Here is a 21,999-nt window from a genome sequence, read left to right on the forward strand (position 1 = left end):
AGTCCAAAACTGCCTCTAACACCCAGAAAATATCTTTGAAGGCATCCGTTTTATTTACCTTTAAAATTCATGTGACTTTAAATTCTCATCCATTACATGTTTCTTTTAATGTGTTTTGTTAGTCCCAAGAAAAATGGACACGTCAGGGGTATGTAGCATAGTTTTAAGGATACAACTATGTGAGTGTTTTGGAACTGGAACTCTCTTCAAAGTCTGTCTTGATTTTTAGCAAATATCTTAAACTTGAGTTAGCATCTGAAAAGTGGGTTTAAGAATACTTATCTTGATGGTTTTGTGGTTTATTAAGAGAGCAAAATGCAAATGTGCTTAAAGTACTTGGCATACATAATATATATTCAAATATTGGCTCACTTTCCCCCTCTTACTAGAAAACTTCTAGTTTCCCTTCCAAGAACCTCAATTTATCTCTGGTTCTTTTCATTAAGTATACATGATCTGTCAAGAACAGAAAATATTCTCCATCTTTGAGCCAGGGTTATGGCTCTTCCTCTGAGGGACAGAATTCTTTTACTGAGCACAGTGAACACCTTGTAGATGAAAATTTTATAGTCAAAAATTTTAAACAGTTTCCACAGAGAAAAATTAAATGGAATTTTTATTACTGCTAATTTAACACAAGTTTACTTAGGCAAGTAAGAATTTATAGAATCTGTGCTTTATTGCACTGCATAGAAACCAGAAATACAGCTACACTGTTGTAGTGTGGTTTGTGGGGAATTAAGAATGGTGTTGTCTGGAATACAGGATGATTCTCAGTGATTGTTGCAAGGAATCACGAAAGAGATCTTTGGTCCAAAGAAGACATCTCTGAAAGAGAGCAGAACATGAATGAATTAAATCCAGCTGAAAGTTAAGATATATGTTAGACTTTTCTGAGCAAGAAATGGACGGTGATTTCCAGGATTTCAGATATGACTATTCTTTTTAGGTGAATAAAGTACAAAGAGAGTGAGTGGGAGGACTTTTGCCACAAGAGCAGCAAAGACCAAGAAGGTAATCAATTCTTCTACTTTCCCCCATCTGCCACGGACATTATACTGTCATTTGTCTATAAAGAAAAAGAAAGATTGGGTGATTTCAAAACTTTACAAGCATACCAAAATATTCATTTCTCTGATATGGGTGAGGATAGGCCATGAAGTTTAAATCTACAGCTAAGAAACAGAAGATTAAAAATTTGTTGGGAAGTCAATAAGTAAATTTCTAGGTTTTATAGGGAAAGGTGAAATTTTGAGCTACCCAACTCTATCCACTCTTGTTGGAAAGATCACATAAGGTGATGTATAATAAAAATGCACAGTATAATATAAAATTGTGTATATGTGCAAGGTAGTATTATGATTATGGCTCATTAGAAATATACTTAGCATGCAATGTACAACATGATGACTGTAGCTAACACTGTTGTATGGTATATTTGAAAGTTGCTAAGAATAGATCCTACAGGATATCACAAGGGAAAAAAAATGTGTAGCTATATGAGGTGATTCGTGTTAACTTATTATGGTAATCATTTCACAATACAGTTGACCCTTGAACAATGTAGCACTAAGGGGTGCTGAGCCTCTGTACAGTGGAAAATCCGTGCATAACTTTACAGTCAGTCCTCCATATCTGTGGTTCAACATCCGAGGATTCAGTCAACCATAGATGGGATAGTACTGTGGTATGTATTATGTTTAGTGAAAGAAATTTGCGGATAAGTGGACCCATGCAATTCAAACGTGTGTTGTTCAAGGGTCAGCTGTATACGTATGTCAACTCATTGTGCTGTACACCTTAAACTTATACAGCGCTGTATTTAATTATATTCAGTGCAACTGATAAAATAGAATGGCAAAATAAAATTTGTGTTTATAGGCAAAAAAAAAAAAAAAAAAGAAATATACTTAGATATTTGTTGCTACTGGGAAAACTGTAACCCAAAATCAGGCAGAAATTATTTTCATATATCCATACTTCTAGCTCATCCATTAACAGTGGATAATCACAAAATTATATCATAAAGTAAGTACATTTCAATAAATTAGTTTCAAGTCTTACAAAAAAGTAAACATGATATTTTAATATTAGATGGCGTTTCATTTATGTAGGAAAAGTTAAATCATTTTATGGAATCAGTTAACTTGAGTTCTTGATATCATTGTTTAATCAAGTGATTCTCAAATTTTATTATGCATCAGAATCACTTGGAGGGTTTAAGCCATAATTGCTGTGCTTTCTCTCCATTGTTTCTGATCCAGTTGGTTTGGTCTGGGGCCCAAGGATGAACTATGTTTTTAACAAGAACTCAGGTAATGTTGAAGCTGCTGTTCTGAGAACCATACTTAAGAACCAACTGGCTTGGTAGAAAAAATACCCAGGCCAAATCAGAAGACCTGTGTTCTAGTCTCAGTGCTGATATTAGCTAGTTATGTGGGATGGTGGTCATTTTACCTCTCTACACCTTTCTTTGATAAGATGGTTATATCTGCCCTTTCTAGCTCACAGATTTCTTAGAAAAATGAAAAATATGATGATACGTTGAAAGTAATTTGAAAAAGCTGATTTCAATATGAAGTAACCAAGATCATAGTATTTGAGGTTCCTCAATAACCAGGAGAAGATTATTTTAAAATCAAGAGCTATAAATATTTATTTATTTATCTACCTTTGTATTATACTTAAAATACATCTACTTTCCAAGTCAGTGGATAATCTCTATTCAGTTAATTTCTGGTTAACTCATACATAGAGCTAGAAAGTTTTTCTTTCACCATTACCGAACTTTTCCATCCAGTTACTTGATCTGTTCACTGGGATCTTTTTTTTGATGGTTATTACTATTTATTATTTCTATGTTTTTTATTATTTTCCTAGAATTTGATATTTTAAAAAGCAAATAGGCGGAGAACAGAAAAAGGTAATTCACAAATTAAGAAATACAATTAGTAAACAAATTTCAAAAGATATACAACCTAGCGGGCAATCAAATACATGGAAATTAAACCAAAGTGCCATTTTTGTTTTGTGTCTACTAAATTGGAAAGAATATTTTAAGCTTGTGATATCAAGTGATGATGACAGGTTCTCTCTAACTTGCATATATTGGTAAGCCATCATTATTTCTTTTGGAAAACTCACTGTGATCTTTTATCTAAAGCCTTTTATTAGTTTTCAAATTAGTTTAAGATGTCAGCCTTGAAGGTGACTTCAGCCACCAGAAGATGTTTTTTTTGTGTGGTTAAAAATCAGATAGGAAATTTAGAATTTAATAGATTGGAGTGTTATTAATTTCCTGTATCTCATTTAGTTTTACTAAGATCTGCCAAACTCTGTCTCTTAAATGAAAACACTCATTTCGGTACATAATGGTGATGATCCTAAAAAATAGCTGAGATTTGAACAGGATTTTACTGAAAAGGGTGATTAATTTTAGCACACTCATTATGAAGGTGTCTTAAGAAAGAGTTGTTGTACATACACTTCACAGCAATATGTTTTGTGATTGCATTTCCTTACTTTGGGCAGCAGAGCAATTCACTGAAGTTGCAGTAACAGATCATCTCACATCCCTTCCCATCCCAGAAGTGATCCTGGACGTTTACATCAATCTTTGTCAGGTCAGCTACTCCTTCTGGAAGATTGTGACAGTCGCGATCTTTCAGTATCTTTCTGTAGCAAGAGAGGCGATTTGCAGGCATGGCTTGGACTCCTAGCAGCAAAGTTAGTCCAACGGTGACAGCAAGTACTATAAATTTCATTTTGGCTTTTGGCCCTGAGATAGAAGAAAAACCAAAATGTGTCAGTGTTTGTATGTTTGTTTGTTTGGTTTAAAGATGGAATTCATCTGAACATAAAGTTCTGCAGCATTCTCATAAACTCTTGAATAGAAAGAGTGGGCATTGATTTTTTCTATTCTCTTTGAATGTCTCTCAAAGTTTAGTTTTATGACCACCTACAATAAAAATCACTTAGAATATTTGTTAAAAATGACATGCCTGAGCTCCACAAAGAAATATTGAATGAGAGTTATGTGAGGGAGGTGGAAGGGAGATAGCGGGAAGAGCCAGAATCTGTGTTTTTAAGGACCCAAAGTCATTTTTTTCAGTATATTCAGTAGAGAAAAACTGCTTTTTAAGGTGATAAAACTCAAGTAAATTTCGGAACAAATAGCATCATTGTGTACAGTGATTCTTGACCTTGCATATCCTAACAACATTGTCCAAGAATCTGGGTCCAACCCTGACAGAAACATGCCCAGTTATCCTGACACTGACAGATTATATTCTATAGATATATTTATAGTTAAGTTTTTAAAACTTCCAGAATTATTTTGGGGACCCATTTTTGTTGCATATTTTTAGTAATTGTGAACTCTTCTCCCACATGGGTTACATCTTAGCCTCAGTTGAAAACAGAGGCTTGAATTCGCCATAAGAGGCATTTACCCTGTTCTTGAACACCTACCATGATGGGGAACTCATTGTTGACTAAATCCATATATTCCACTGATACAGTTCTAACGTTTCCCTTACTGGAAAATATTTTTTTGTGGCTTCCACCCACCAGTTCTAGTTTGAACTCTTGGGGTCATACTGCAAGTCTAATTCCTCTTTCAGGAGATAACACTTTAAGTATCGTATCTGCGTACAACTATGGAATATGCATTATCTATTGAATCAGGTTTTTCTGGCTTCCATATTAAACATGAAGAAAATGGAGGCTCTTGTAGTAAAGGAAGACTAGCAAAATAGTTGGAGGAACCAGAATCAGACTCCACAGCCATTCAGATTTCATCTTGTTGGCAGGTGCTGAAGTGTCTTTCCTACCTCTGGAGTATTAAAAAGGGAGGAAGACAGATGTGTATATTGTGCGATGAAAGAAAACAATATTGTTGAAAGGAAATTTTACTATGAAGTTTTCTGTGATTAGATGCACCTCAAAGGTCAGTTATTTTAGGTAAGATAATGGGTTTAAAAAAAAAAAAACTTAGTTATTTTAGAGCAGTTTGGCTTACAATAAAATGGAAAAGAAGCTGCAGATTCCCGTCTACCCCCTGCCCCACACATGCACAGTCTCCCATGTTATCAACATCCGTCACCACATGGTACATTTTACCAAGGATGACCCTACATTGACACATCCGAATCACCCTAAGTCCATAGTTGGCCTTCGGTTTCATGCCTTGTGTTGTACATTCTATGGGTTGGACAAATGTGTAATGGCTTATACCCATCATTTAAATATCACACATGGTATTTTCACTGCCCTAAAAATCCTCTGCACTCTGCCTATTCATCTCTCCCCACCAACCCCCAGCCCCACAGCAACCGCTGGTCCTTCTTATTGTCTTCATAGTTTCACCTTTTCCATAATGTCCTATAGATGGAATCACACAGTATGTCAGCTTTTCATATTGGCTTCTTTCATTTAGTAATATGCTTTGAAAGTTCCTCCATGTCTCTTCATGGCTTGATAGAGCTATCTTTCTTTTTTAGCACTGGATAATATTCCATTGTCTGGATGTACCACAGTTTATTTATCCATTCATCTACTGAAGGACATCTTGGTGGCTTCCAAGTTTTGGCAATTACGAATAAAGCTGCTATAAGCGTCCTTGTGCAGGTTTTTATGCGGACGTGTTTTTAACCTCTGTGGATGAATACAAAGGAGCATGATTGCTGGATTATATGCTAAGAGTATGTTCAGTTTTGTCAGAAACCGTCAAACTGTCTTCCAGAGTGGCTGGATTATTTTGCATTCCCACCAGCAATGAATGAGAGTTCCTGTTACGCCATATTCTCACCAGCTTTTGGTGTTGTCAGTGTTGTGGATTTTGGCCATTCTACTAGGTGTGTAGTGGTCTCTCATTGTTTTAATTTGCATTTTCTGATGACATGATGTGGAGCATCTTTTCATATGCTTATTTGCCATCTGTATATCTTCTTTGGTGAAGTGTCTGTTAAAGTCTTTGGCCCATTTTTAAAGTCAGGTTGTTTGTTTTCTTATTGTTGAATTTTAAGAGTTCTTTGTACAGTTTGGATAACAGTCATTCAGCAGATGTGCCTTTTGCACATATTTTCTCCAAGTCTGTGGCTTATCTTCTAATTCTCTTAATATTTTCTTTCAAAGAGCAGGTGTTTTTAATTTTAATGAAGTCCAGCTTATTAATTATTTTTTCATCTATCATGTCTTTGGTATTGTGCCTGAAAAGGCATCACCAAACCCAAGGTCATCTAGATTTTATCGTATGTTATCTTCTAGAAGTTTTAGAGTTTTGTACTTTACTTTTAGGTCTATGATCCATTTTCAATTAATTTCTTCTGAAGGGTATAAAGCCTGTGTTTATATTCATATTGGGGCATGTGGATGTCTGGTTGTTCCAGCACCATTTTTTGAAGAGACTGTCTTTCACATTGTATTGCTTTTGCTCTTTTGTTAAAGATCAGTTAACTGTATTTGTAGAATTCTATTTCTGAGCTCTCTATTCTGTTCCATTGACCTATTTGTCTATTCTTTCACCAATACCACACTGTGTTGATTACTGTAGCTTTATTGTTAGTCTTAAAGTCAGGTAGTGTCAGTCCTCCAGCTTTGTTCTTTTCTTTCAATATTGTGTCGGCTATTCTGGGTCTTTTGCCTCTCCATATAAACTTTAGAATCAGTTTATCAGTGTCCACAAGATAACTTTCTGGGATTTTTATTGGGATTGTATTGAATCTGTATACCAAGTTGAGAAGAACTGACATCTTGACAATATTGAGTCTTCTTATCTCCATGAACATGTAATATGGAATATCTTTCCACTTATTTAGTTCTTTGGTTATGTTCAACAGTTTTGTAGTTTTTCCTCATATAGATCTTGTTGTATATATTTTGTTAGATTTTATACGTAAGTATTTCATTTTGGGAGGGTGCTAATGTAAATGATATTGTGTTTTTAATTTCAAACTCCACTTACTCATTTTTAGTAGATAGGAAAGCAGTTGACTTTTATATATTAACCTTCTACCCTACAACTTTGCTATGATTTAGTTCCAGTAGTTTTTTGTTGATTCTTTTGTATTTTCTACATAAACAGCCTGTCATCTGCAAACAAAGACAGTATCATGTCTTCCTTTCCACTCTGTATACTTTTTATTTCCTTTTCTTCCCATATTGCATTAGCAAGGACTTCCAGTATGATGTTGAAAAGGAGTTGTGAGAGTCAACATCCTTACCTTGTACCTGATGTTAGTGGGAAAGCTTCAAGTTTCTCACCATTAAGTATAATGTTACCTGAAGGTTTCTTTAGACAGTCTTTATCAAGTTGAGAACATTCCCCTTGATTTTTAGTTTACTGAGAGTTTTTATCATGCTTGAGTTTAAATTTTATCAGATGCTTCTCCTGCATCTTTTGATATGATCATGTGATTTTTCTTTTTTAGTCTGTCAATGTGATGGATTACATTAATTGACTTTCAAATGTTGAACCAGCCTTGCATACCTGGGATAAATCCCACTTGATTTTGGTGTATCATTCTTTTTATACTTGTTTGGATTCAATTTGCTAATAATTTGTTGAGGATTTTTGCATCTATGTTCATGAGAGATATTGGTCTGTAGTTTTCTTTTCTTGTGATGTCTTTGGCTGGTTTGGGTATTAGGGTAATGCTGGCCTCATAGAATGAGTTAGGAAGTATTCCCTATGCTTCTGTCCTTTGAAAGAGATTGTAGAGATTTGATATACTTTGTTCCCTAAATGTTTGATAGAATTCACCAGGGAACCCATCTGGGCCTGGTGATTTCTGTTTTGGGAGGTTATTAATTACTGATTCAATTTCTTTAGTAGATACAGATCTACTCACATCATCTATTTCTTCTTCTGTGAATTTTGGTAGATTGTGTCTTTCAAGGAATTGGTTCATTTCATCTAGGTTATCAAATTTATGGGCTTTTCCTTTATTATCCTTTAACTTTCCATGTGATCTGTAGTGATGTCCCCTCTTTCATTTCAGATATTAGTAATTTTGTGTCCTCTCCTTTTTTTTTCTTAGTTAGCCTGGCTAGAGGTTTATTAGTTTTATAGATCTTTTCAAAGAACCATCTTATACTTTCATTGATTTTCTGTGTTGATTTCCTGTTTTCAATTTTATTGATTTCTGCTCTAATTCTTACTATTTCTTTTCTTCTGCTTACTTGGAGCAAATTTAATTTGCTCTTTTTCTAGTTTCCTAAGGTAGAAACTTAGATGATTGATTTTAGATCTCTCTTCTTCTTTAATATATGCATTCCTTGCCTTCATAAATTTCCCTCTATGCACTGCTTTTGCTTCATCCTGCAAATTTGGTAAGTTGTGTTTTCATTTTCATTAAATTCAAAATATTTTAAAATTTCTCAAGATTTCTTCTTTGACCCATGTGTTATTTAGAAATGTGTTTAATCTCCACATTTTTGTATTTTCCAGTTATCTTTCTGTTATTGATTTCTAGTTTAATTCCACTGTGGTCTGAGAGCAGACCTTGTGTGACTTCTTTTAAATTAGGTAAGATGTGTTTTATGGCCCAGAATGTTGTCTATCTAGGTGAATGTTGCATGTGAGCTTGAGAAAGACGTGTATTCTACTGTTGTTGGGTGAAGTGATCTACAGATATCTATTATATCAAGTTGATTGGTGGTGTTGTTGAGTCCAACTATGTCCTTTCTGATTTTCTGCCTGCTGGATCTCTCCATTTCTGAGGGAAGGGTGTTGAAACCTCCAACTATGATAGTGGATTCATCTACTTTTCTTTGCAGTTGTATTGGTTTTTAGCTCATGTAACCTGATACACTGTTGTTAGGCAAGTATCCGTTAAGAATTGTTATGTATTCTTGGAGAATTGACCCCTTTATCATCATGTAATACCCTTCTTTATCCCTGATAACTTTTCTTACTTTGATGTTTGCGCTGTCTGAAATTAATATAGCTATTCCTGCTTTCTTTCGGTTATTGTTAGCATGATGTATTTTTCTCCGTCCATTTACATTTGATCTATATGTGTATTTATATTTAAAGTGACACAACATATAGTTGGGTCATGCTTTTTGATCCATTCTGACAGTCTCTGTCTTGTAATTGGTGCATTTAGATCATTGACATTCAACATTGACATTGATACAGTTAGATTAGGATCTACTATGCTTATTATTGTTTTCTGTTTATTGCTATTGTTCCTATTTTTCTCTTCCACTCTTTCTCTGCCTCCTTTTCTGGTTTCAATTGAGCATTTCCTATGGTTCCATTTTCTCCCCTTTTTTAACATATTAGTTATACTTTTCCTTTTTTACTTTTTCAGTGGTTGCCATAGTGTTTGCAGTATTCATTTATAACTAACCCAACTCTGCTTTCAAATAATATTATAACACTTCACAGTACAGTAATGTGAGTACCTTATAATAAAATAATTCTAATTCCTTCCTCTCATTCCTTGTATCATTGCTGCCATTAATAAGCATATATATCTATACATATATGTATCTTTATATACATACATAACATAGATAGTTGAATACATTGTTGCTATTATTTTGAACAAACCGCTACCTCTTAGATCAATTAAGAATAAGAAGAATAAAAGTTTTTATTTTACCTTCTCTTATTCTAATTCAGTGCTTTTACTTTATGTAGATCCAAGTTCCTAACCTATATTATTTTCCTTCTCTTGAAAGAACTTCTAACATTTTTCACAAGGCTGGTTTACTGGCTATGAATTCTCTTAATTTTTGTTTGTCTGAGAAAGTCTTTATTTCTCCTTTACTTTTGAAGGATAATTTTGCAGAGTACAGAATTCTAGGTTGGTAATTTTTTTTTCAACACTTTATTTCACTCCACTCTCTTCTTGTTTGCACGGTTTCTGAGAAGTTGGATGTAATTCTTTTCTTTGTTCCTCTGTAGGTAAGGTGATTTTTCCCCCTCTGGCATCTTCTAAGGACCTTCTCTTTATCTTTGTTTTTCTGTAGTTTGAAAATTATCTGCCCATGTGTAGATTTTTGACTTACGGTCTACTTGATCTTCTCTGAATTTCCTGGGTCTGTGGTTTGGTTTCTGACATTAATTTAAGTAAATTATCAGTCATTATTGTTTCAAGTATTTTTTCTGTTCTTTCCTCTCTTTCTTCTCCTTCTGGTGTTCTTGTTATGCGTGTGTTACACCTCTGTAGTTGTCCCACAGCCCTTGGAGGTTCTGTTTCTGTTTTTTTTTCAATGTTTGTTCTCTTAGACTTTCAGTTTTCAAGAATTCTATTGACCAATCCTCAAGCTCAGAGATTCTTTCTTCAGCTGTGTCCAGTCTACTAAGAAGCCCACCAAAGGCATTCTTCATTTCTGTTACAGTATTCTTTTTTTTTTTTTTTTTACCCTAGGGGTTGAGCTATTCTTTTTTATTTTATTTTATTCATTGATTGATTGATTGATTGATTGACTGATTGGCTGCGTTGGGTCTTCCGTTGCTGTGCGCGGGCTTTCTCTAGTTGCAGTGAGCGGGGGCTACTCTTCGTGGCGGTGCGAGGGCTTCTCATTGCGGTGGCTTCTCTTGTTGCGGAGCACAGGCTCTAGGCACACAGGCTTCAGTAGTTGTGGCACATGGGCTTCAGTAGTTGTGGCTCACGGGCTCAAGAGCACAGGCTCAGTAGTTGTGGCACGCGGGCTTAGTTGCTCTGTGGCATGTGGGATCTTCCCGGACCAGGGCTCGAACCCATGTCCCCTGCATTGGCAGGTGGATTCTTAACCACTGCGCCACCAGGAAAGCCCAACAGTGTTCTTTTTATCTCTACTATTTATTTTTGGTTCTTTCTTAGGATTTCCATCTCTCTGCTGGCATTGCCCATCTATTCTTTCATGCTGTCCACTTTATCCATTAGACCCCTTAACATATTAATCACAGGATTTTTTTTACACATTTTAAAATTTTACTGTAATAGGTATAGTATCATTAATTTACATTTAATATTTTGCATGCTACATACATTTAAATAGGATATCCCTTTCTAATCCCCATCTAGTATCAGGAAGATGCTTGTAAGTTTGTTCTACCTTGTTGGTAATGGTATGCATTTTAAGTGGCATTGGGCATCCCCCCCACTCCAATCCATCATCTTTAATCACAGTTGTTTTAAGTTCCTGGTCTCATAATTCCAACATCACTTTCATGTCTGATTCTCATGCTTGCTTTATCTGTTTGTCTTTGGTATGACTTGTAAGTTTTTCTTGATAGCCAGACACTATGTACCAGGTAAAAGGAACTGCTGTAACTAGGCCTTTGGTAATGTGGTGGTGAGATATGAAGGGAGAGGAAGCATTCCATGGTCCTGTAATTAGGACTTGGTCTTTTAGTGAGACTGTGCTTCCGGGCTGCGAACTTCACAAATGTGTCTCATTTCTTTCCTCTCCCCTTAGGTGGGACAGGATGGCTAGGTGGGCTGGAGTTGGGTATTTCCCTTCCCCCAGATCAGTCGGGCTCTGATAATACTCCAGCTGATTAGGCTCTGGTTCACTAGTTTCTCCCAAGGGCGGGCCTTGTTAAGAAGAACAGAATGCTCTGACATATTTCAGGAGGGTTCCTTTCCCATCACCTGCCAGAACCTTGTGGAGATTTTTCTCAGTATTCACGTAGGAGTAGAATAGCTGGTAGGTGTATGTTTTACGTTTTAAGGAATTGCTAAATTGTTTTTCCAAAGTGGTTGTACTATTTAAAATTTCCACCAGCAGTCCAGTTTGTCCACGTCCTCTCCAACACTTGGTATGGTCAGTCTTTTTTATTTTTTGCTATTCTAATAGCTGTCTCATGGTCGTTTTATGTTTCATTTCCTTAATGATTAATGGTATTGAGCCTCTTTCATATGCTTATGTTCATCTGTGTATCTTCTTTGGTGAACCATCTGTTCAAATCTTTTCCCATTTTAAAAAATTGGGCTTGTGTTCTTGAGTTGTGAGGGTTCTTTATATATTCCAGACACAAGTTATAATAATATCTAATAGAGATATTATTTATTAGGGCTTGGTCTTTTAGTGAGATGAAGCCCTAATAAATAGGTTTTGCAAACATTTACTCTTCATGCATGGCTTTCCTTTTCACTTTCTTAACAGTGATTTTAAAAGAAGCATAAGTTCTTAAAATTAATGAAGTCTGATTTCTCAATTTTTTTAATGGAATGTGCTTTTGGTGTCATAGCTAAGAAATTATTGCCTTACCCAAGGTCACAAAGTGTTTCTTCTATGTTTTCTTCTAAAGTTTTGTAGTTTTATGTTTCACATTTAGTTTCATGGTCCATATTAGTTTTTTTTGGTTTTTGTATATAGTGCATATGGATTGAAATTCTTCTTTAGGTTGTTTTTTCAACTATGGTTGTCCAATAGTTTTAGCACTATAAGTTGAGAAGACTGTTGTTTCTCCACTGAATTGCCTTTGCATCTTTGTCAAATATCACTTTTTTTTTTTTAAAGGTAAGCAGTCCATTTCTAATTACTTTTTTTTTTTAATTAATTTATTTATTTATTTTTGGCTGTGTTGTGTCTGCATCTCTGTGCGAGGGCTTTCTCTAGTTGTGGCAAGCGGGGGCCACTCTTCATCGCGGTGCGCGGGCCTCTCACTATCGCGGCCTCTCTTGTTGCGGAGCACAGGCTCCAGACGTGCAGGCTCAGTAGTTGTGGCTCACGGGCCTAGTTGCTCCGCGGCATGTGGGATCTTCCCAGACCAGGGCTCGAACCCGTGTCCCCTGCATTGGCAGGCAGATTCTCAACCACTGCGCCACCAGGGAAGCCCAAATATCACTTTTTAATATAGGTGTGGGCCTGTTTCTGGACTCTGTTCTTTTCCATTCATCTATTTGTTTATTTTTATGCCAGTACTACAGTTTTGATTACTGATGCTTTATAGTAATTCTTGGGATTGGGTAGAATTATCCTCAAACCTTTGTTCTTCTTTTACAAAGTTGTTTTGGCAATTCTAGGTTTTTTGCAGTCTATTATGAATTTTATCATCAGCTTGTCAGTTTCTACAGAAAAAGCCTGCTGGAACTTTGGTTGAGATTACATTAAATCTATAGATAAATTTGGAGAGTATTAGCATCATAATAATATTGGATCTTCTGACCTCTGAACATATTTTTCCGTGCTTTTATTTTTACTTTTTGTGGCTTTATATTTCAAATGTGTTTCTTATAGACAGGCAGTCTATAGGTTGGTCTTGCTTTTTTATCTAAACTGACTACCTCTGCCTTTTAAGGGGAGTGCTTAGATCATTCACATTTAATGTGATTATTGACATGGTTAGATTTAAATCTGTCATAATTTGTTCTCTATTTGGTCCATCTGTTCTTTGTTTCTTTTCCCCTCTTTTTATGTGCTCTTTTGGATTAACTGTAATTTTTTTATAATTTCACTTTACTTCTTCTCTTGGCTGATAAGCTGTAATTCTTCATTGTGCTATTTTGGTGATTGACTTAGGGTTTATGTTATCTATTTTTACTTATCATTGTCTTTCTTCAAACGATATTATGATGCTTTACATTAGTATAAGAACTTTACAAGAATATATTAACATTTCTCTCCTCCCATCCTTTATGCTATTATTGTTATACATTTTTTTTATGTATATGCTATAAACCCCAAGTTTATTATTTTGTTTAAACAGTCAGTTAAACTTTAGGGATTTAAATAAGAAGAAAAAATATTACACGTTTATCTATGCAGTTTCTATTTCCAGTGCTTTTTGTTCCTTTGTGTAAATCCATATTTCCATTTGATATCATTTTCCCTATACCTGAAGGATATCCTTTAATATTCTTATGTAGGTTGGCTGGTGATGAATTCTTTCAGCTTTTGTATGTCTGAAAATGTCTTTATTTCACCTTTGTTTTTGAACAAAGGTTATAGTATAACAGGTTATAGTATGATAGGTTGGCAGTTTTTTTCTTTCAGCACCTTAAGGATATATCTGTTTTAATATTGCTTTTTAATTCTAACATGTATCAGTTCTGGGTTGGTCTCGATTGATTGATTATTCTAATTATGAGTTATGTTTTCCTGCTTCTTTGTATGCCTGGTAATCTTTGACTGGATGTCAGAAATTTATAATTTTGCCTTATTGGATGCTGGGTATTTTTATATTCTTATAAGTATTCTTGTGCTTTGTTTTGGGATGCAACTAAGTTAGTTGGAAGCGGTTTGATCCTTGCAAGTCTTGCTTTTATGATTTGTTAGGTGGTTCCAGATCTGTTCTCAGTCTAGGGCTAATTATTCCTCACTACTGAGGCCATTCCTTCTCTGTGAGTATTCCTGGCCTTTTGAGTACCAAGCACTCTGTTCTCTAATCCTTTCAGATATTCCTCCTCCCCTCCCCACTTCCATAGTTCCCTCATTTGCATATACTAATCAATTTTCTGCCAAATACTTGAGTGGGGCCCTCTGCAGACTCCAGGGTTCTGTCTCTGTGTATCTGTCTTCTCTCAGGCACTCTGTTCTGTGGTCTCCAGCTGCCTTGGTCTCCCTGACTCTCAGCCCCATTTCTACAACTCGGGGAGTTGGCTGGACTCTATCTGGGTTCCCTCAAGGCAGTAGACTGGGGGAAATTGTAGGGCTCACCTCACTTGCTTCCCATCTCCCAAGAATCAGTGTTCTTCCTTGCTTGAAATCCAGTGTTTTGACAAAGGTTGTTTCATATATTTTGGCTGTTTTTTGTTGTTGTTTCAAGGGAGTGGGCAGCTCTGGTTCTTGTTACTGCATCTTGGGCAGAAGTAAAGCTTTCTGTATCACTCTCACTATTTGTAGCTATTTTGGGAGGAATATGAAGGACAGAAACCCAAATCTTACAGATTCTGAAAATGAGCTGTGTGGTACTCTGTTGATTTTAACACAAGCCGAATTCTCAGAATTATGTTTCTCCCTTCTTCTACTCTCCCTTCCCCAAATTGAAATATGGTTCCTCTGATGTGCATCTCTTAGATAGGGTAAGTAGCTATTTGTCCCAGAATTCAACAAATAAGACCCAGTATGGTTGCACAGGAGCCATTCATTTAGGCTGCCCTTCCTACTTCCACAATGGTGCTTGTAAACTTTGTCCTCGAAGAAATAGGCTGCTGAAATGTAGCCCAGAGTCGCTCTCTAATCTTTAGGCCCAGATCTTCTTGTACTTCCTCTGCAGAGACCAGCATCAACCCAGCAAGGATTTTCAGGAGAAGAGCAGCCATTGCTGGGAAGATGGGGAAGTGAGAGAATAGTGCGAATGTGCAGGTCACTGATCAAGCTGTTCAGCAATCACATGAGAGAGAGGAGAATAGGAGCAAGCTGCTTTTACTTAGTTTCACTTAACAAATGTTTCTTAGTGTTTCATTTATGCCAGGCACTGTCCAGAGTGCCAGGAATACCAAAGGAATTAAGGAAAATATCAATAACTAAACCCATCCTCTTCCCACAATTCCACTTTCTTTGAGTCAAAGCTAAAGTCATTGCAGTGACCTCCATATGCAATCTGGCTCCCCATCACCTCTCTGAAATCATCTATTCTTCCCCTTGTTTGTTCTGTTCCAGCTGTTCCTCAAAAATGCCAGATGCATTCTTGCCTCAGGGCCTTTGCACTGGTTATTTCCTCTGCTTGGAAAGCTCTTCCTCCAAATATCTGCATATCTAACTACCTCACCTTCTTCAAGCCTTTGCTCCTCAATAACACCTACCCCACTGTGCTATTTAAAACTCTGTCTCCCCTTACCTGCACCCCTATGTTCACTGCAGCACTGTTCACAACATCCAAGACATGGGAGCAACCTAAGTGTCCATCGACAGGAATGGATAAAGAAGGTGTGGCACAGATATACAATGGAATATTACTCAGCCATAAAAAAGAATGAAATAAAGACGTTTGCAGCAACATGGATAGACCTAGGGATTATCATACTAAGTGAGGTAAGTCAGACAGAGAAAGCCAAATATCATAGGATATCACTTATATGTGGAATCTAAAAAAATGATACAAGTGAACTTATTTACAAAACAGAAACAGACTTACAGACACAGAAAGCAAACTTACGATTTCCAAAGGGGAAAGGTCAGGGGGAGGGACAAATTAGGAGTTTGGAATTAACAGATATATACTACAATATATAAAATAGATAAACAACAAAGACCATATAGCACAGGAAATTATATTCAATATCTTATAATAACCTATAATGGAAAAGACTCTGAAAAAGAATATATATGTGCTGTACACCAGAAACTAACACAACATTGTAAATCAACTATACTTCAATTTAAAAATTTTTTAAATGAAAAAAATAAAATTCTATCTCCTCTTTCAGATTCTTAATCTGCCTTACTTGCTCTAGTTTTCCATGGCATTTATAAATCTCTAAATTATTATAAAATATTCTAATTGTGTCTCCCCAAACTTGAATGTAAGCTCCAGGAAGGCAGGATTTTGTCTGATATGTATCCAAGTACCCTAAACAGTGCCTGGCACATTAGTGAAAGAATAAATAATATATCCTAATCTTCAAATGCTTACAGCCAGGGAAGGAGGAGTTTCTCAGATTACTAAACTCAATATCTAGTTGCAGAGAACTATTTATTCCTGGAAGAGGTTAGTGAGCTACCAAATACTTAAATTTGCATGTCATCAGGTACTACTGTTTTAATTTAATTGTATTTAATTTTTTCTAAATAGTTTGACTTTAAAATGTACTTCCCAATTTCTTTTGTTTGTTTGCTTGCTTTTTGTCAAAACTAGCATTTATTCTGGCCTACTAGCTCATATGTGACTTAAAAATATGTTTCTGTGTATGTGTACCTTTATCAGAGGATTCAACAACAAACATCACCTGGCTTTTCTCTAACCCCTCTCACCAAATTCCTCTCTATCAGAAGGTGGGGTGTATGGGGAGGAGTTGGGAAGGGAACTGTAAGCTCTTTTTAATCTTTTTGCCCTAATGTGATAGAATTTTTCTGTTATTTTAGGTCTTTGGCATATTTCTTATCTTTTAGAGCTTTGATCTTCACAGTTTTTTTTACTATGTAATCATGTTCGTATTTTTGGTAATCTATCTTAATTCTGTCTATTCCTTGTGGCCTTTGGACAAAGTCATGCATTTAGACAATTTGGCCTCGTATTACCTTTCTTATATTTCCTGCATTTAAGTGTAGTTTGTTCTTAAGCTCACTTCATGACTATTAATGTCTTATGCTTTCTTTCCATCGGATGGTTCTAATGAGAACTGTAATCCTAGTTGGATATTTTTTTTTTAGAAAAATATCAATAATTTTTCTAAAAAAATGTAATAGTTTAAACATGGAAAATACAGAAAAGCACAGATAGAATAAAATTCAACTGGAGTGTCAACATGGAGAGGGCTGTTGTTAACATTTTGTGTGCTTCTTTTTGATGTGCATTGGCGAGGGTGTTAAGAAGGAGAAATTGAGGTGGCCAGGGACAGTGGGAAACTCTAACATTTATGTTTGCGGGGGCTGGCGGGGGAGAGGTACGTCGGAGAAAGAAGTTGAAGTTGATTGAAGAATGAGGTGAGGGAAAGAATCCAGGATGACTCTTAGGTTTCTGACCTCAGTGGTACTGACATTTACTGACATGAGCTGAGGATGAATTGCAAGGAGTCGATCTAGCGGAGGGGATCTAAGGGTAAACTTTTGGACAAGTTAATTTTTTTTTCCTTCCAGTTTTATTGAGATATAATTGACAAATAGCACGGTATAAGTTTAAGGTATATAGCATAATGATTTGATTTACATACATCATGAAGTTATTATCACAATAAGTTTAGTGTACATATATCATCTCATACAGGTACGAAATAAAATAAATATATATATTGCTGCATATATATTTTACTTTTTTCCTTTTGGCCTTGACATTCTTGGCTGATTTGCATTGATAATATGTATAAAGCAGATAACTAATGAGAAGCTACTGTATAGCACAGGGAACTCTACTCAGTGCTCTGTGGTGACCTAAATGGGAAGGAAATCCAAAAAAGAGTGGATATATGTATATGTATAGCTGATTCACTTTGCTGTACAGTAGAAACTAACGCAACGTTGTAAAGCATCTATACTCCAATAAAAATTTAAACAAACGACCAAAAAAGAATTTGGACAAGTTAATCTGAGATGCCTATCAGACATGAAATGAAGATTCTGAGTAGGCAGTTGAATGTGAGTCTGGAAGTCAGGGCCAGAAGTATGAATTCGAGAGTCATGGGGATATTTATCGATAGTATTTATAGCTGTGGGACCGCAGGGTAGTGAGTGCAGAGTGGGAAGAGAAGAGGGGAGGGATGGAGACCAGGGCCAGCCCATGTACGGGGACTGGGGGAAGAGATGCCAGCGCTGAGAAGGCAAGCAGGGTACCTTCCCCTCCTCCTGCATCTCTCAGGGGCCTGCTTCCAGGCTGGGCTCACAGGAAGCATTCAGAAAGCGTTTGCTGAAGGAAGGAACAAGTAAATTGCTGGAGAAGTAAGTGGGTATGTTGCCACACCGTGCGCCTTTCCTGGCTGTGTCCCGGCCAGAGCACAGAATGATGTCTCTTGTCCACCTCAGTCACGTACCGGGATGGAAAGTTCCACACCTGGTGAGCACTCCCTGGTAGTTTTTTTTTTTTTTTTTTAACACTTTATAAATTACATGTTTGAACTGAACTGAAGTCTTCTCTTCTTCTTTTACTTAAGTGCAGATAAATAGCTTTAACTATTATTTGGCAAGTGGGGAGATGCCTGAACCAGTATGTTACCATGATACATTGGTTTGTTTTTTCATTAAAAGACACCGACCTTCATCCTTCGCAGTCCATCAAGATCATATATTTTTCAAGCGCCAACAAGAGTGAAATGACTTTGACCAATTCGAAGCAAATTGCTCTATTTTTTCCCCCTCTTTCTGTTGAAGTACATGCATTTAAAATTCCTCCTGAAGTACATCCAAATTACAACAGAAAACAAGGCTAAAAACTGAATATCTGAAGGAATAACAAGAGATCTTTAGATAGTTACCAATTGGTTTTTTTGGATTCAATTTTATATAATTAATATTGTAAGATACCATTCATATCCCAATAGTGGCATTATTTTTAATAGATCACTGCAGAGGATACAGAACTATGAACAAGATGTTTCCAATTAAGCAACAAATCATTGTCACCATCATATGGGTAGGGCATTGCAAATTTTGGTTGTGTGAGGGTATTTGGCACCGGCAGGCTTTTGAATGGTTGGAGTTAAGTGGAGACTTGAAAAAGTATCTCATTTAATGGCCAAGACAGAGCTATGTCGTGAAAGCGTTGAGGGCTTTATGCAGCAATGCTCATGCAGACAGCTGATGCCAGTTCTGGAAACTGGTATTAAGAGCAGTGGGATGAAACAGAGTTGATGAGTTAGACAGAAAGGGCAGCCCATTTTCAGATTCCTTTCATAACACAGCCAGAAAGAAGCAAAGGCTGCACAAACAAGTGAAAATTCCAGCTCAGAACTTGGCATTTAAAAAATCAAAATTATAGTTGGAAGAGATTAAAACTGCCGTCCAGTTGTGGTGTTTTTCCATTCATCTTTCCTGGTGGATGAAAATCACTATTATTGTTAAAATTCCCACTCTCTGTACCAGAAGAGTTTTGTATTAGAATGACTGAGGGCTGGAGTGAAACTTCTCAAAGTGTAGGTTAAAGGAAAAGAAGTGGTAGTAGAAGGTGGATAAGCCTTCCAAACATCTTTAAAATAGACACGATCAGCCCCAGTACCCAAGAGACCTTCATCAGTGGAAAAACAAAGTCCACGTCCTCCCTGAAGGTGGTCTGCCTTCAAGCACCTCAGAGAATGATATGAGTACGCAGGCTTGCATCATGTTAACTATTTCCCTGGCCATGAGAAATCATCATCACTGGATAAAAGGACCAGCGTTTGGGAGAGCTTTACACGGTCTATGTAACTAAGTCAAGGAATTTTAAAGAGGAATTTTTATAAGCCCCAAAGGGAAAAAGAGTTCCCTGTATCACAGCAGTACAGACACTGTGTTGTGTTCCACGGTGGGGACACCAAGGATGAATTCCATGAATTCCCTCTTTGTCTCACACATTTATACCTTTTAGGAATCAGGATTATAAAATTTTTTTATTGGAGTATAGTTGCTTTACAATGTTGTATTAGCTTCTACTGCACAGCGAAATGAATCAGCCATACAGATACATATATCCCCTCCCTTTTGGGTTTCCCTCCCATTTAGGACATTACAGTGCATTAAGTGGAGTTCCCTGTGCTATGCAGTATATTCCCATCAGTTGTCTATTTTATACATAGTATCAATAGTTGTATATGTGTCAATCCCAATCTCCCAACTCCTCCCACCCCACCCCTTTCCCCCTTGCTATCCATACATTTGTCCTCTACATCTGTGTCTGTTTCTGCTTGGCAGTTAAGGTCATCGATACCATTTTTCTAGAAGGAATCAGGATTTTTAAAAGCAGAAAACATTCACTTTCTTAGACATTGCCATTAAACTTTACATAAAGTAGGAATACAGAGATACAGCTACTGCATTGAAAAGGAACTTGTGTACTTCGTCAGCCTCGCGTAGTCCTGAGAGGTGGAATGGTGGAGCCAGATTCAGGGCAGACGGGGGCTTTAACAAGGAGCAGCAGTGAGGGAGCTGCCTCCTTTTAAGTCCCCAGTTAAATGCCTTTCCCGTTAAGGAATGTACATTTTCTGTTCTCTTTTCATCTGATTCTTTTCCTCTAACCTGGGAAAGCATCCTCTTTCTCAAAGTGCACACATCACCTCCTCAGAGACTCTCTCTGCCTCTCTGTCCTTCTCTTCTGACTCAAGACACAAATACACTTCTGCTCTAATCTATAGCAGTAGTTTGCAGTAGAATCAATGACATAAAATGATTTTTAAGGAAAAAAAGTCCATACCCTTTTTCTTCTCCTTTCCTTTGGTCTTCTTGACAGAGGAATCTTCTGAAATGCTCCAACTCGCTGGGTGAGTTTGGGCAAAAGGAGAAGAGAGGAGGTGCTAGAAGGAGGTTACAAATGGACCTTTGTCTGCCTTGTCCCCCGCCCGCCAGGACCGGGGAGAGGAGGTGGGGGCGAGAGATGGGGCTGTGAGACCTGCCCCCCAGACGCTTCCAAGCCAGGCGAGAGTGAACCAACAGCTTCTCTACCGAAGGAAATAGCTGGTCTGGGCAGGAACCTCAGGGAGGCAGACTGTTAGAGCAATAAAATGTAGGACCTGAGGGATTTAAAGAGAACACAGAGCTCTTCTTCCCTTAAGAGAAGTGTGTGTGTGTGTGTGTGTGTGTGTGTGTGTGAGAGAGAGACAGACAGAGACAGAGAGATGAGGACAAAGAGAGCAGAGAGATAAGGACAGAGAAAGCAGAGGAGAGGGAGGGAGGGGGGAGGAGGAGCAGGAAGAATGGCTCCTGTGATTCAGGAGAGCGGCTGGCTTTGCACCTCTTCCCCTTTCACAGTTTCTTTGTGAGTTTTCACCAAGTTTTCCTCACCATCTAGATCTCTTATTTTGACATATTGGTAGAAGGTCTATCCCACCTCACCAGCTCCTCACGCAAAGAGTCATTATCTGTCACTGGAAAGCAAAAAATAAAACGACTAAGAAATAAATCTTTTCTGTGCCTCAGAAATAAAGGCACGAAAGGAATTTCACTCTGTTTTGAGCAAACTGAACTGGAGTTGTAGCATCTGTTAACTATCCTTTAGTTGTTGTTTTAACTCCATCTGGAGCAGAGTCCCAGGAGTTAGAAGGATTATAACAGAGCAAGATAATCTAGATGGAGAACAGGGGGTGATCCTGGTTGTATTAACAAGGGCATGGCGGTGAAGGAGAGGTGATAACTTTGGGGATTACAGTGGTTTCATGTGGCTGGAACTGAGGGTGGGAGGAGATAAAACAGAGGAAGAGAAAGGGGCAAGTTGATGAAGTACCTCATATGCTGTGCTAAAAACTGTGGATTTATCCTGAAGGTCAACGGAAAGAT

General features: G+C 37.1%; 2 protein-coding genes across 3 annotated transcripts in view; one reads left to right on the forward strand and one right to left on the reverse strand.

Moving 5' to 3' along the window:
* SAP30 (Sin3A associated protein 30) overlaps positions 1 to 21,999 on the forward strand; it is a 101,332-nt gene that overhangs the window by 13,599 nt on the left and 65,734 nt on the right. The window contains exon 4 of one of the 2 annotated variants that reach the window (XR_014247463.1): positions 950 to 1,014. The exons of the other annotated variant lie outside the window; for it this stretch is intronic. The gene's annotated coding sequence lies outside the window, so the exon portion shown is untranslated. The remainder of the gene's footprint in view (positions 1 to 949; positions 1,015 to 21,999) is intronic. 2 annotated transcript variants of the gene reach the window in all.
* Positions 588 to 21,328, reverse strand: SCRG1 (stimulator of chondrogenesis 1). Its single transcript, XM_082402172.1, has 3 exons — positions 20,921 to 21,328; positions 3,523 to 3,778; positions 588 to 828 (listed from the first exon to the last, which is right to left on the reverse strand). Exons 2-3 carry the CDS (start codon positions 3,762 to 3,764, stop codon positions 774 to 776), a joined length of 297 nt encoding a protein of 98 aa, XP_082258298.1. The 5' UTR covers positions 3,765 to 3,778; positions 20,921 to 21,328; the 3' UTR covers positions 588 to 773.

This window comes from Balaenoptera borealis, assembly GCF_965194805.1.
Source record: "Balaenoptera borealis genome assembly, chromosome: 8".
NCBI lineage: Eukaryota > Metazoa > Chordata > Mammalia > Artiodactyla > Balaenopteridae > Balaenoptera > Balaenoptera borealis.